General features: G+C 40.8%; 1 protein-coding gene across 1 annotated transcript in view; it reads right to left on the bottom strand.

Moving 5' to 3' along the window:
• UPF3B (UPF3B regulator of nonsense mediated mRNA decay) overlaps positions 1–16,840 on the bottom strand; it is a 31,418-nt gene extending 14,578 nt beyond the window's left edge. The window contains exons 1-5 of the mRNA XM_030209627.1: positions 16,114–16,840; positions 7,649–7,755; positions 5,963–6,069; positions 4,301–4,399; positions 1,831–1,941 (exon numbers count right to left, since the gene is read on the bottom strand). Coding sequence (XP_030065487.1) covers positions 1,831–1,941; positions 4,301–4,399; positions 5,963–6,069; positions 7,649–7,755; positions 16,114–16,224 — 535 coding nt within the window. The 5' untranslated portion in view covers positions 16,225–16,840. The remainder of the gene's footprint in view (positions 1–1,830; positions 1,942–4,300; positions 4,400–5,962; positions 6,070–7,648; positions 7,756–16,113) is intronic.
• Positions 16,841–16,842: the final 2 nt, after the last annotated feature.

Here is a 16,842-nt window from a genome sequence, read left to right as displayed (position 1 = left end):
GAATTAACCCATTGTTCAGATAATACGAACAATTGCAGGTGATAGACATGAATACTGATAGCCACTAACATAATGCAAATTTTGTACTAATATTGCAATTAGGAACAGGCACTACATATTTCCTAAATAAAAAGGTCTTAAGTGACCTCCTGAATAAAAAGTTGATCATTTCTAGTCAGTCTAAGATTAACATGCAAAGAGTTCCAAAAAGTCGCAGCCTGGTATGAAAAAGAACTAGATACAAATCTAATGGAGTGGAGGAGTGGCCTAGTGGTTAGGGTGGTGGACTTTGGTCCTGGGGAACTGAGGAACTGAGTTTGATTCCCACTTCAGGCACAGGCAGCTCCTTGTGACTCTGGGCAAGTCACTTAACCCTCCATTGCCCCATGTAAGCCGCATTGAGCCTGCCATGAGTGGGAAAGCGCGGGGTACAAATGTAACAAAAATAAACTAATTTGACCTTCCATACTGAGGGATAGAATAGAAAAGGTTGTTCAACGCAACCGAACCAATTTACATCCTAGTACCAAATGAATCACTTCTGTCATATAAGGTGGAGCCTCACCATACAGTATTTAAAAAACTATAACCCCCAATTTAAAGTAAACCCATGCCTGAACAGGAAGCTATTGTAATTTGATTATGTAAAGGGTTAAAACTTCAAGGGTCTCTTATCAAGCCGCGCTAGCATTTCACTTTGAATGGGCATCAGTACTGCAACGCAGGAACGGCTATCGCAGCTTGATAAATGAGGCCCCAAATCTGGCCAAGGAAAAAAAAAAAGAAAAAAGTCAGTTATATAGCTGTATTCTGCACAACCTGCAATCATCTCAAGGAGATGATTCTGTGATCTCCCCTTAATGAGGCAAAATTTCTGAATTCTGGAGAAATAAAGGTCAGTTACAGTATTTCAGACAGTGGCGCTTAGTACGTTCAAAAAAAGTCTCTTGCTATTTACTTAACTTTCACTTTATTTTTATACATACATACACATATATATACACACACACACACACATATATATATATATATATATATATATATATATATATATATATATATATATATATATATACATACACACACACACACACACAGTGCACTCCATTTAAGTGCAGGTCGGATAAGCGCATGCTCTGTTTAACTGCATGCCATACTTCGGTCCCGTTTTTGGCGACATCAGTTCTGCCGAAAAAGAAGAGCAAATCTAAAGCTGCCGCCTGTAGAGTTTGGTAATGATAATCAAGTGGAGCATAAGACAAAGCGAACAGCAACAGATGACTGCAATTATTTAAAAAAAAAAACAGAATAGAGATAAGAGAAAGTTCGGCTGTTTGCCAACTGAGAAGAGGCTGAAGGAAGACCCTCCCCCTGTGTCGCTGAGCTCAGAGGATGATTGTATCCTGAGAGGCTCATGACTGCTAATGCAGCAGATCCCTCATCTACAATATATCTCTCACTCTTCATAAGTCCTGCTTTGAGTGGGTTAACAGTCCAAGACATCTGCGAATGAAACAGGTGTTTGGTCTTGCAAAATACCATTTGTATCCACTGTATCCATGAATTAATACTTTGGTCAGCTGGCCCTCAACCTCAATACTTAATACAGGGCATAGCAGTCTGAGAAATACAAATACCCAACAGCTGTAAACAACCTATTTCCCTTCTGCAAGCTCATTCTAAAACATCATTTCATTTTGCTTATTGGCTTGATATATCATCCATCATAACAAACACCTGAGCAGTTTATAATAATAATTAATAAAAAATCATCACACATAATAAAAAGAAAACATAAAAACTAATATATACACCTCATAGTCAAACTACCTATTAGTTCTTTGTTTCGTGCCTCTATTTCTTCCAGCAGAGTTTCAGGAGTGCAGGCCAACTTCTCATCATCTGCACTGTAATTCTCCAAAAACTTTCTGTATTCGGGGTCTGCACAGAAAAATGTAAGCAGAAGAAAATGACAACAAGTTTGCCATAACAGAACAAGGCAGTGATCTGTAGAGGCAGAAGACACTAACATGACTATGCAGAGGTCAATGAGAGATTCTCAAAACCAGGGAGCTTCAAGGGGGGATGATAAGAATATATTCATGTAGTAGGTTGCCTCAGCATTTAGCAGCTTGAGCGGAGACATAGCAATACAAGGAAAAAAGTTAACATTTCATCCGACATTTCCTGCTCTGAGAAATCTGAAAGTCAATTCTCCATTATCCAAAACGGAAAAGATGCTCTTCAGCTAGCCACTAGATTTCTTGCTATACCTTTCAAACCTGATGGTCAAAGGCCTCTAGATAAAAAGGGCCAAATGGCTGATTGGTCATCAGGCTCAGTTTCTACTGCACTAGTATCCGTCACCACCTTTTACATGCTCTCCTTTTCTAGCAAAAAGAAAACTGTGGTGATCAGTGCCGCCTCCCTTCCCTTATCTAGGCTATGTGGAAATGAGAGTCAAACCACCAAGCTGTAGGTGGTACATTAAGTTAGTCCAATAAAAAGGTTATCACCTGAGGATCATCCCCTGGCTTAAGGAGTGACAAAGAGAAGGGGAGGGAGATCAGAGGTGGGAATGGGAGATTTATCATAAACGGTATAAGAAACTGACCTTCCACGGTTTAGGTATTAGGTAGGTAAGAGTTCTCTGGTATCTAGAAGGGGGAAGTACTTGGATGGAATTTTCTGCCCGGATTTCTCCTATAAGAATAGTACCAACTGGTACAACTGTATTTTCTATTGGTTCAGAGGCGATGGGAGATGCTTCTTGTTTCCTATGTGGCAAATATATATATTTTTTTTTTGGGGTGGGGGGAGGAGGAAAATTGTTACTTGAGCTTTCTGTTGATGTTACTTTAACTGAACTAAGTTGAATATTCTTTTTCCTGTTTCAACTAAGCGGCTTGTTTTCATCAATAAAAATATTCCATCCTAAAATGGTATCACACACAACTTGGCTGGCTATCAACTCATTTCCACATATCCAGGTGGACTAACAAGGCAATCGCTGTTCTCCCATCAAGGCTCAAACCCATCACAGCCTGGTACAATTTGTTTCATATAAATGAGTTCTACCATCATTTCCAATACAATTTTAAACACAGAAAAAGCTAGCAATACTGGAGCATTCCATAACTTTCTGTGTGCGTATCTTATCTTAGTACTTAATAAAATGCAAAGCACAGAGAACACTGAGAGTAAAGCATCTATCACAACAGAATACCCATATCACCCCTCTCCTCAGGTCACTTCACTGGCTTCCGATCAGATACCGCATTCAATTCAAGCTTCTCCTTCTTACCTACAAATGCACTCAGTCTGCTGCCCCTCACTATCTTTCTACCCTCATCTCCCCTTATGTTCCCGCCCGTAACCTCCGTTCACAGGATAAATCCCTCCTCTCAGTACCCTTCTCCACCACCGCCAACTCCAGGCTCCGCTCATTCTGCCTCGCCTCACCCTATGCTTGGAACAACCTTCCTGAACCCTTACGCCAAGCCCCCTCCCTGCCCGTCTTCAAGTCTTTGCTTAAAGCCCACCTCTTCAATGCTGCGTTCGGCACCTAACCCTTACCGTTCAGTGAATCCAGACTGCCCCAATTTGACTGCCCCTATCGGACCGACCGTTCACTTGTCTATTAGATTGTAAGCTCTTTGAGCAGGGACTGTCTCTCTTTGTTAAATTGTACAGCGCTGCGTAACCCTAGTAGCGCTCTAGAAATGTTAAGTAGTAGTAGTAGTATTACATATAGCAGTGATTTAACCAGAGCTGAGATTGTGATGTCATAATGCCTCATTCCACCAATGCCTAAGAGCCAACCTCATCAGTGATGTCACAATGGCTTGATTGTCCTATATTTGTCTCACTCTTATCTATTAGATTGTAAGCTCTTTGAGCAGGGACTGTCTCTCTTTGTTAAATTGTACAGCGCTGCATAACCCTAGTAGCACTCTAGAAATGTTAAGTAGTAGTAGTAGTATTACATATAGCAGTGATTTAACCAGAGCTGAGATTGTGATGTCATAATGCCTCATTCCACCAATGCCTAAGAGTCAACCTCATCAGTGATGTCACAATGGCTTGATTGTCCTATATTTGTCTCACTCTTATCTATTAGATTGTAAGCTCTTTGAGCAGGGACTGTCTCTCTTTGTTAAATTGTACAGCGCTGCGTAACCCTAGTAGCGCTCTAGAAATGTTAAGTAGTAGTAGTAGTAATACCATCTACTTGGAAACCGGTAAAGAAGCTCCTTTCATGTTTGAGGCAGACCGTAACCACAATGCAAAAATATCATACCTTCGTCGATGGTCCCACATTTGGCGTCCTTCTTCTTACTTTTCTTTTTGGCAACTTTCTGGAATGGTGCAAATTCTACTATGGCGGCATACTCCTGACCTAGTAGACAAACATTTAAGACCAGAATGTAATTAAACTCTGGAATTTGCTGCCAGAGTTAGCCTAGAAGGGTTTAAAAAAGGTTTGGATAATTTCCTAACAGAAAATTCCATAAGCTATTATTACGATGAACTTGGGAAATCTCACTGCTTATTTCTAGGATAAGCAGTACAAAATCTGCCTTACTGTTCTGGGATCTTGCCAGGTACTTGTGACCTGGATTCACCACTGTTGGAAACAGGATACTGGGCTTGATGGACCTTCATTATTATTATTATTTGTTGCATTTGTATCCCACATTTTCCCACCTCTTTGCAGGCTCAATGTGGCTTACAATACGTCATGAGTAGTGGAAATGCATGAGAAAGTATACATTTAGTAATAACAGAAGGATTTTGGGTAACATGATAATGATAGAACATGATAGTATTTTTCAGCAAACATAATAAGAGATATATAAGAAATATATAAGAATTATATAAGAAAATATACATTTAGTAATAGCAAAAGGATCTTGGGTAGCGTGAACCTAGCTACGTCATGCAAGGTTCCACGTTAGGAGTTACGGACCAAGAAAGGGATCTGGGTGTCGTCGTCATCGATAATACACTGAAACCTTCTGCTCAGTGTGCTGCTGCGACTAGGAAAGCGAATAGAATGTTGGGTATTATTAGGAAAGGTATGGAAAACAGGTGTGAGGATGTTATAATGCCGTTGTATCGCTCCATGGTGCGACCGCACCTTGAGTATTGTGTTCAATTCTGGTCGCCGCATCTCAAGAAAGATATAGTAGAATTGGAAAAGGTGTAGCGAAGGGCAACTAAAATGATAGTGGGGATGGGACGACTTCCCTATGAAGAAAGATTAAGGAGGCTAGGGCTTTTCAGCTTGGAGAAGAGACGGCTGAGGGGAGACATGATAGAGGTATATAAAATAATGAGTGGAGTGGAACAGGTGGATGTGAAGCATCTGTTCACACTTTCCAAAAATACTAGGACTAGGGGGCATGCGATGAAACTACAGTGTAGTAAATTTAAAACAAATCGGAGAACATTTTTCTTCACCCAACATATAATTAAACTCTGGAATTCGTTGCCAGAGAAAGTGGTGAAGGCGGTTAGCTTAGCAGAGTTTAAAAAGGGGTTGGACGGTTTCCTAAAGGACAAGTCCATAAACCGCTACTAAATGGACTTGGGAAAAATCCACAATTCCAGGAATAACATGTATAGAATGTTTGTAAGTTTGGGAAGCTTGCCAGGTGCCCTTGGCCTGGATTGGCCGCTGTCGTGGACAGGATGCTGGGCTCGATGGACCCTTGGTCTTTTCCCAGTATGGCATTACTTATGTACTTATGATGATGAGAAAACATGTTAATATTTTGGCAAGTAGATATAGTGGAGGCAGTTCTGGACATGTGTGCAGGAGTTCATATTTGTTGATCATTGTTGTATGCCTTGTTGAAGAGATGAGTCTTCATTCTGTTCCAGTATGGCAACGCTTATGTTTATCATATTCTACTGCCCTACACAACCTCTCAATCTCACTCTTGAGCTCTAAGCTTACCTTTCTGATCAATGAAAACATATCCATCAAAGCGATCCCTGAACAAAACAATGTCATCTTGATTCTTAAAGTTGATATATGCTCTGGAAAACATGTGAGGAAATAAGCTGTGGAAAGAAATCAAAGAGTTAGCATTGTTTTGCAGTAGTTCTATTCACAGACACTATCCACACGCTGAAAAGGCAGCATTAAAAGACAAACACAACAAATGGTCATGTCCTTGGTTTTCTTATGGAACAGTCAAGAGATGTCAAGCTGAAATGTGGGTTGGTTTTTTTTTTTTTGGTAATTATTTCTTATAGAGGAATACACCAGCACAGCAGCAAGGGATCCGTTGCATTTGATTGAATAGGAAGGAGGTTTATTTAATTTTTTTTTTTTTTGCAAAAGGTAAACTACTTTATAAAGGGGAAAATAAAGTTTACCTGCTAATTTTCTTTTGTCTGGAGCACCAGACCAGTCTAAAAACCTAACCCGCCACCTTTTACAAAGCCACGCAGCAGTGCCAACATAGCCCATTCAGTTTGAAAGGGCTGTGTCAGCATTACTGCACCAGCAGCCACTAGTTTGGTTTTGTAAAAAGGGGGGAGGGGTAAGGGTGCTGTCCACTTGCTAGTTGATGGACACAACATATACAGGTTTTTGGACTGGCCTGGCGCAGATGCTAAGGAATTTGCCAAATGCTCTTGCTAATCTGCAGAGCATAGCTCTTTATAAGCTGAGGAGAGAAAGAGAGGGTGGGGGCAAAGAAGGGAGAGTAAAATCCTTTCAAATACATAACATTCAGAGATCTTTGATTCTCAAGCTTGTAACCTGCTCAATTACTAATGAGTGAGATTTTGAGAGCTTCCATGGTCATGGCAATTATTTTCAACGTATCAAGACTGCTTGATTCACCGGGTCATGCCCAGTTGCTCCTGTCACCACAGACCAGGTGTTCTCAACTGAGTCCTTGGAACAAACCCATCCAGTTGGGTTTGCACAATATTCACAATAAGGAGTGGCCTAATGGTTACTGCAGCAGGCATTGATCCCAGCAACTGGGTTCGATTCCCCCTGCACCTCCTTGTGACTCCGGGCAAATCACTCACCCATCTGTTGCCTCAGGTACAAAAAAACAAGATATTGAGCCCTCTAGGGACGGAGATAATAGTACCTGCTTATAATGCGAGTGTTCTCTGCTTTGAACTTGATGGTTAAGTGGATTATAAATGCCAGAATTAAATGAATTTGCACAAGAATAGACAATGCATGCAAATGTATCATGTATATTTATTTTATTTTTGTTACATTTGTACCCTGCGCTTTCCCACTCATGGCAGGCTCAATGCGGCTTACATATTATATACAGGTACTTATTTGTACCTGGGGCAATGGAGGGTTAAGTGACTTGCCCACAGTCACAAGGAGCTGCCTGTGCCTGAAGTGGGAATCGAACTCAGTTCTTCAGGACCAGAGTCCACCACCCTAACCACTAGGCCACTCCTCTTTCATTATAGATATCCTGAAAACCCAACAGACTGGAAGTTTCCCAAGGACCAACTTAGGAACCATTGCCATAGACCCTATTCAGTCTTTGGTCATTACCATTACTCTTTGTACTGTTCTACGTATGCTTGAACTAGACACACTTTTGGTTTGCTTTTACCTCAGCATTTCACGATAGCCAAGAGGCCTTCTGCTTACCTTGAATCATTGGAAAAAAATTCAAAGTAATCATGCTCAGGTAAAGGCTGGAGATGCTCTTCAAGCTGTTCCCTGGTCAGGCTGGGGGGCAAGCGCCGTATCACCACCTTCAAGAAACAGAACACTTAATGATAAGAAAGGACATGGTCTCTTTGATAACTCACAGAAACAGCTACTCCTGGCAATATAGTCATGCTTTGATTTATTACAAGCAAGGTGCGTTTTATGTTTAAACAATTTTTATTGAACATGCAATAAAACATTACAACCATAATCTGTGATAAGTTGTTCATTTTTGCATTACAACAACTCATATTCATATCAACAGGGATATATTCTGGTCAGGTTAACAGGAACTCCATACTAAGATATCACGCCAGCAAGGAGCGTTTTAAAAAGGGAAGTGTTGAGGGAGGTTGGGGGGGGGGGGGGGGAAGGGTAATGTTCAATGCATAATAGAGGGACATGTATATTATTAGATAGGAGAACAATCCTTTGAAGGAGCACATCAAGAGGACCCGCCAGTAAATACTGTTGGGATAATACACCGAGTAAAACACGAGTTATAAATATTGGAGTTTCATATAAAAGTTTATTGTTAATAGTTATGCAACCGCACAGTAATTATACATGTACACATTATAAATATAGGAGAAGACAAGAAGGAAGGGATAGGGGAGAAAAGTTTGGAAAACATTGATGATGGATGTTTCAGGTTTAGTAATGTGTACTAGACTTCGCTGTTATACGATTTATATTGACTGAGATGGAATTGTATACCATGTGACCTCATCAATAAAAAATTGCTGAAAATTAAAAAAAAAAAAAGGGAAGTGTTGGTGTCCCCCATGAAGTAAATCTGGTACAATTTTACTAATAAAATTTTGCCACAACAAATTAACTTTTTCAGTAAGCTCATAAGCTTGCCACCGATTTGTCCCAAGGTGGTTTGATAATATTTTATGATTGTACACCATCTTGATTGCCATTTTGTAACGTCAAGGAGAGGGTATATAAATGTTTATAAAGGAGAATCTCCATTAGCCTGTACCAGCACAGCTACTACTGATAAAGCTTTTCCAAGCGTTCCTTTGACACAGACACCAGAAGAATTAAAATGCAACTCATCTTGGGCTCCTTGTAAAAAGGTAACCGAGATAGCATGATGAATCATGTTTACGGAGCAGCATGCAGGAGGCGGATTCTGTTCTCTGGGCTGACCAGGGATGCTACAGAGGTAACATTCACAGCCATCAGCAGTAAGGGGTCTCAAGCACTGCATGACAGAGACACCTGGTGACCAGATTCAGGTTCCAGAAACAGCTGCAGTCTGACTGCTGAGCTAAACAAGGAGGCAGAGAGGGTTAAAAATAGAAACCCCCCAGTAGAGGCTGGGTCTGACTGAGAAGCAGGAGGTATCAAAGGAACAAGAGACAATTTTCAAATAAAAAGAAGGAATCAATGATTATATGATTGTGATGGTGACTGAAGGTTTTTTTCTATCTCAGCACAAATAAGATCTAATTATCTATAATATGGTATAAAACAGCTTTTGCAACTTTACACAGTTTAAGAGATTTTCATTATTCATCTTTTTTCAGCTTAGAGACCCAAAATGAAGTTAATTATTTATTTGTTACATTTGTACCCCACATTTTCCCACCTATTTGCAGGCTCAATGTGGCTTACATAGCGCCGTGGGGCGAAAGCCTCCTCCAGTCAATAAACAAATATAAAGCAATGTATTACAAATGAAATAGATATGTACAGACACAATAGGAAGCATAGAGAGGGAAGTTATATAAAGTTCACAAAGTTCAAAACAAGTCTGGGTTTACTTGAGTCGCTGGATTCAGGTGATTAAGTTGGATCATTAGGATATGCCTTTTCGAACAGATAAGTCTTTAGTGATTTCCGGAAGTTGAGGTGGTCATACGTAGTTTTCACAGCCCATAACCTGACCATCAGGGATAATAATATATATCCTGTGAACAGCAATATTCCTAACATAATACCCTCCTACCCTGCTCTTTGTGCAGTCACCTCATACCTTCATGCCCGTCATGCGCAGCCATGATATTAATTGTGGCTTATGGACACCTACAGCAATTCTCCACATTGCTGTTTCAGCCTGATATTTTCTCAAGGAGCTTCACTATGCCACTGACTAACCGGATCACAAAAAAAGGATCTATTGTCTCCAGATTCTGATATAGTCCAAACACGTCAAACTTGTGCAAGCTTTGAGTTTGAAGAAAAAGGAGAAGTGCTGCCTGTTCCTCTGCCCAATTCTATATCTGCTGGTCCCCTACAGGAACTCCATATTGAATAATATCTCAGCAAGGCAGAGCAGTGGAAGATAAATAGACAGCTTGGCATAAGACTAGCTTTAAGTCAACAGGAGTCACATTGTCACATCTCTGCAGTCCTTGGGGTTGTTGCAGACACCTGCTGCCAGCAGGTCACTGTCATCTGTGACCGGAGTGCTGTTTGCTGCATCCTATGTCTGAAGAATAAAGGCTCCGTGAAGCAGAGTGCAGAACCTTAGTCGGTCGAGAGAGAGGTCCTCAGGAGTATGAGCAATCCTTTGCATACACACAGGGGGAAGAGATTTGAGCTGGGCTCTTGAACAAATTAGTGAGTCCTCAGACTTTACTCCTGCAACATCCATCATCAATTTAAGCAAAAAAAAAATTATTTACTTGGATTTAGCTCATCCCTCTTCAGTAGCAGTTCAAGGCAAGTTGCGTTCAGGTAGTGAATCTTAAATCTGACCCGGAGGCAACACAGACTTAAAGTGACTTGTCTAAGGTGACAAGGAATGCCAGTGGGATTTGAAACCTGGCTCCCCACCACTCTAACCATTAGGCCACTCCTCCGAATCATGCGTGCGCTTAGGTTTAGCTGTAATTCACAAGTTCTCTGTTATTTCCAATATTTAATCACCGGTCCCATCACTGTATTCTGGGGCAAAAGCAGCATCCCTTTGCACCTCCCAGGTGAATTATGTGCGTTTCATTACCACCTGCTGTCCTCAGAGGGTCTAGGGACAATTGTATGTGTTCAAGCATTACATTACTGGCCCAGTTATATCATGTAGTTTTATAGGGAGCTCAGCAATAATTTAAAGGTATACCAGACCTTGGCACCAGTAAATATACTGTTATATATTTACTCAGTTTATTGCCCCCAATGCCAAGTTATTACTGAAAATTAGTATGTACTGTATAGATATTCATACTTGTCTATGGCTAGCTTTTAAGCTGTTACTGCAGTTCTGGTTTTTTTAAATAAATTCTGTTGTATATCTTGGTCTGTCACTGGCTCACAGGTAAAAGAGACAGGGTGCACTACTTGAATGCTCATTTCAGGGACAGCTCCCCTCAGAAATCTTTTCACACAGAAGGAAATCATTATCCAGCCTACATCCCTGGCAGAGATACAGTAATTCTTAGCTGCATGAATGACTCCTCAGTCTTGGGCGTAGACGTCTCTTCCTGCTCCTTTTAGGTTCATACCTGGCTGTGGTTAGGCGATAGTACCAAGAGCTTTCATTCACAACTACCTGGAAATTCTTCCCCTATTTCATATCATCTCCCAACTCACTTAACCCCATCCCTGCAGTAACAATCCTCAGAAAGGGGCTATATCCCAGAGATCCTTCCAGCACTCCTCTGCACAGCCTAACTAGACTTCCAGACTTAAATGAGACGTTTTCAGATTTAGGAAGACTTGTCAGACTTAGGACAAGGGCGGTGTAATGTGCACATGTGTGAATAAAAAAGGGAACCTGTACTTTCTAGAAACTTAAGCTTGTAAGGAGCTTATAACTACAGGCTTTCCTGTTTATACCCGTCACAAAATGTGTGAAGAAAAACAGGAAAAAAATATATAATGCAAAGTAAGGAAATGTAATGCAAATTCATAAAATATAAACTATATAAGACCCCTGCCCTAAGGGTGGGGCAGAGATAGCGAGGTATCAAGCAGGATAGGCTCTCTCAATGGGCCCATTTTGTGATTTCTACTAATAGTGATCCTGACAGGCTTCTAAACTGACCTTGTTCTGCCCCATATTCATGGAATGAGTATTATTTGTATTCAATTGCATTGTCTGTGCAATAGATAGCACTATGTATTAGGGCTGCTACCCCTGTAGTCTGTAGTTTTGTGTGATTGGACTCCTTATGAGCTCTCCCTATTGGATCTTAGTTTTGGGCTAGGGTCAGCCCTCCCTCTTTCCCCCTGGGGGCTGTGAGAGAGAGTGTCCCAGTCTTACTAGCGTACATTTGTGATCAGCAGCTGTTCTAGCAGAAGATCCCTCCTTAATCTACTGTGATTCCATCAAAATTCTTCACCATTTATTCCCAATAGCCCACAATTTTCCCTTTAAGTGTTATAGCTTTTCCTCTCAGTGGGGCTGAGGTTCTGGCCATCTCCTTGCCTCTGAGGTGGCTGGACATGGACTCTGTTTTGCACAAGGCAACAATTCTTCCCAGGCAACTGAACTGTAAATTGATTTTCTTTGGTTGCTACTACTGTTACATTACAGATTTGGATTAAGAATTGAGTGTACTGGTAAAGTTTTTACTTGGGAATGGTTTAGCTGGCTGTTGAAGCTTTGTGACCTCAAGGGCATTTCATAATCACTGGGCATTTTGCACTCATGGACTCTGCAATAATGCCATCTAGAGGCCAGACATGACGACTGGGATTCCCTTTCTTCCCCAGGGAGCCACAAATGCTTTCTCTGCAAGATCCACAGCTCTGGCTTGGAAGACTGAGAATTCTTTCTGGACCTTTGGACAACAATGATCAGTGCTACTACTCAACCATGGGTCAGCCTCCAAGTTGCTTCTTTAAAATGTGCCTGACATTGTTTGTGCCCCGACACACTGTATATTTTATATTTGAAAAATTCCCCTTAAATTACTGACTCTTCTCTTAATCACCTGGCAGAGATATTATTGTGACCATGCTACAAATTATATCCAAAACTATAACAGATAAAAATGGATGTTATCATTTATCTGAACAGACATTTTTACAAGAGAAAATCCAAGTAGTAGGGGTGGACCAAAAGATCTTCACAGCCAGATGTAAATTGTAATGAACTTTATTCAGCACCACTTGTGTACCTGACCACACACTTATAAAACCACACTTAACCAGCAGGTCTAACTTTATAATCTACAAAAATGAATGTAAAATTCAAACCTTGGCATTTATCTAGCATTCATAATTGTATTTACAAATATGTAAAAATTATTACTACACAATATGCCAATCTCTTGAATATAAGATTTTAAAAGTAGGCTGATCAATTTCCCAGCATGCTTGCTTCAAACTCATCTTACTTACTGAAAATGTAGGATTTTGACAGAACTTATCAAATTAAAAGGGGTATCACCTTCCACATTTTTAGTTGACCACACACTCTAATGAATTTGCACAACTACCAAACTACAGATACTAAATAAAAAGCAAGGATTATCATGCTGAAAGTTAGCCTACACCATTTTCTTCAAGTGTTTTTTAAATGAGGGTCTTTGCTACTGACTACAGTTTTAATAACTCTGCTTTTTAAAACTAATTTTTTAAATAATGTGTTAATCTACTTGATATTTTAAAGTAATGAAAGGCTTTACGCATTCATATTAAGAATCCCCTCCCATCACTCTATCTAGTTTTATGTTTACACCACATCCCAGTTTTTTAAATAATTTTTTAAAGGTTCCCTCCTAATGAGACAACGTAAGACCTGGTCATTTAGACACACAGGGGGTATGTGGTGTTTAAAGAGCAGGCCACACACAATCACAGGGTATTTGGAACCCAACTTTAGCCAGAAGCCACCTTCCAAGAGCCAGATCTTGTCTCATCTAATCCCATCCCTGAAAATCAGACTGGATAATCCCCAGATAAAATGTAAGAAAAGTTAATTAAAAAAAAAAAAAAAGATTTGGTTAGATTGTAAGCTCTTTGAGCAGGGACTGTCTTTCTTCTATGTTTGTGCAGCGCTGCGTACGCCTTGTAGCGCTATAGAAATGCTAAATAGTAGTAGTAGTACTAGGTACGACCAAAGGGCAAAAGATGGATATAGCGGGATCCTTGAGATCCTCCCAGCTTCAATTAAAAACACCTTTAAAAGTTCATTTTTTTCTTTGCCCAGTTGTTTAGATATATCCACCAAAAAAAATGTTTTTAAAAGAAGACTGTTGATGTATTCAATGCGTAGCAATCTTGTCCTCCTTAAAAGTTGCGAGGCCCCCGTTGTGCGACGGTAACATTATGTCACAGGGGGCGTGACTTAGCAGGATCTAGCGTTCTCGAGGTAATAAAAGTTTAGTGACAGAAGGAGCGCATCTTTGTTTTGACAGCCGCCGCTGCTTACAGTATGCAGTGATCACTAGCCATAACCCAGCGCTGCGGTTCTCTATTCCCCTCTTTCCTGGCAAATCTTGAAGGAGGTTTAATAGACTGGAGTGGAAGTGAGCCTATATAGTCCACTGTAAGCAAGGAAGCCACTTGGTTAATCTCTGTTTCCACTGCCCCGCGCTGCCGTCATTGGCGTTCACTCAAAAAACACAGCAAGCAAACCTATGAGCTGCTGCATCCATGTTGTCGTCCTCTATTGTTTGTCCATCTGTAATAAGTCTAACACTGTTTTTTGTTGGATAGGCAGTGCCTTGCAAGGTGGGAGAGAAAACACATAATTTAATTCTAGTTCCATTTAATTTCAATATATTCCATCGTCTTTTTAAACACCAGGCTTCCCAAGGCAGATTACACCCAGTTAAGATGAACCCATCAGGAAACAGAATATTCTCACTGAAATCTGGACATCTGAGTTTTATAGAAGCACAGCGAAGAAAAGTGAGCACAAACTACTGAATTTATAATTGCTGTTTCTACTAGCTACAATAATTTTTGAAGTTGTTTTAGTGATATTCAATTATGTTTTTTCTCCTCCACCTTGTAGGTTCACTTCCACTCCAGTCTATTACACCTCCTTGGTTTAACCTCCTTGAAGATTCGCCACGGAAAGAGGGGAATAGAGAATCGCAGCTCTGGGTTATGGCTTGTGATCACTGCATACTGTAAGCAGCAGCGGCCGTCAAAGCAAAGATGTGCTCCAGTCTTAAGGTCGTACTTAGATCCGGAAGATCCCAGGGATTCCGCAGATCAGGCTTTTACACCATCCCCGACCAAAGCGAAGACTCCAAAGCAATAAGCACAAACATTGCCACTGCAGACGATGATTTTATTAACTATTCTTATTACATATTAGAACGTGCTCTTTCTTGTTTAATCCCATAGATTTTTTTTTACTTTCTTATTTATTTTAGAAATTTTTTATTAAATTTTAATAACAGGGATAGGAAATACAAGAAATAATCAGGTAATCACACCAAAGAATATCAGTGGACAGGTAACAGAGGAAGAAAAAGGAGGGAGGTAGGAAGAGGGTAGAGGGGAAGCAATTTGTGAATGCATTCAAAGCAAAACCTGCAATTTACACTCGAGTACTATGAAGCGCTCTTGTTTAAGGAAAAGATAGGTTGTTAAAGGCAGCCACCCTTTATCAACATATAAGTAGAGAGGTGTGGTAGTAGCGCTCTAGAAATGTTAAGTAGTAGTAGTAGCCGTGTTAGTCCACTCTTAAATGTTATCAATGTTTTCTTTATGTAATCAATAGAAATAAAACAAAATAAAACATGGAAAAGAAAATAAGATGATACCTTTTTTTATTGGACATAACTTAATACATTTGATTAGCTTTCGAAGGTTGCCCTTCTTCGTCAGATCGGAAATAAACAAATGTGGTAGCAGATAGTATATATAAGAGAAACATCAAAGCATTACTTTGACAGTCTGACAGAGTGGGAGGGTGGGGGTATGCATGGGGACATCAAAGCATTTCATTGATATTCTAACAGGATGGGTGTTGGTAGGTGAGAGGAGGGTAATAAACACAGAAATAAACAGAGAAATACACCTACCAACACCCATCCTGTTAGAATATCAATGAAATGCTTCGATGTCCCCATGCATACCCCCACCCTCCCACTCTGTCAGACTGTCAAAGTAATGCTGTGATGTTTCTCTTATATATACTATCTGCTACCACATTTGCTTATTTCCGATCTGACGAAGAAGGGCAACCTTCGAAAGCTAATCAAGAAATGTGTTAAGTTATGTCCAATAAAAAAGGTATCATCTTATTTTCTTTTCCATGTTCAACATATAAGGAATTTCGAACTTTGAGGGCTAAAGACTGCTCAAATTTGTGGATCTGTAAAACAGAATGCCACCAAAAGTGAGAATTAAGAAAGGACTTTTATCCCATAGATTTCTCCCCAAGGCTCCAACCAGAGAACCTTCCGCCTCTGGCTCCGCCCCCGCCCGTGACGTCACCGAGGCCCGGCCTGCACTCGTCTCTCGGCAGGAGCCCCGTCGCTCACCTTACTCAGAGTTTCTTTCTTCTCCTTCACCCTCTCTGGCTTTTCTGGGTCCTCGCCCCGCAACTCCACTCTTCTCTCCTTGGGTTTCGCGTTCTCCTTGTCCTGCTTCATGGCTGCGTTGCAACAGAGCGGGGGTCCTTTCCCTTCGCTGAAGTAAGGTCCGCGGCGGCCTCAGGCATCGAGCCCGCTCATCAGAGCCGCCATCGCGCTAGCCTGGGAGCACAAGATCGCGCGAGACTTTGATTCTTAAAGGGACATGAACAAGTTCAGAGGAAGGGAGGGAGTTCCCAAAATGGAATGGTGTACTCTTCAAAGTCGACTGCTGCAAACCGAGCCAAGAGGCTTCCGCTGATTTTAAGATATGACCTGCTTTTTTTGTTTTGTTTACAAAATTAAGACAGTACTAGTCATTTACTTCTAAAAATAAGCCTTGCGGGTGTTCAGCTGCTAGGGGACTGTACTGGCAATTTTTAGAGGGTGCTCTGGAGCCATATGGTAACCCTACCCAGAGGGATGTGTGCCCCATTCTTTTTTTGTCCAGAACAGATCCTCACTCCCACCTCCCAGTATTAGCTTGAGTGAGATCAGATGAGTTTTAACGGGTAGCTCTTACCTTTGCTCAGTTTGGTTCAGCCAGTTTGTTCTACCGGGGTATGGATCTTGGATCTTCATGTGCAAGCAACCAGGCAGTATAGTCTGCCCTAAGGTATAAAGCAAACAAACAGGAAG

Source organism: Microcaecilia unicolor, chromosome 7 (assembly GCF_901765095.1).
Source record: "Microcaecilia unicolor chromosome 7, aMicUni1.1, whole genome shotgun sequence".
NCBI classification, from domain to species: domain Eukaryota; kingdom Metazoa; phylum Chordata; class Amphibia; order Gymnophiona; family Siphonopidae; genus Microcaecilia; species Microcaecilia unicolor.
Note: the sequence above shows the minus strand (reverse complement) of the source record. Positions and strands in the feature narration are given on the sequence as shown.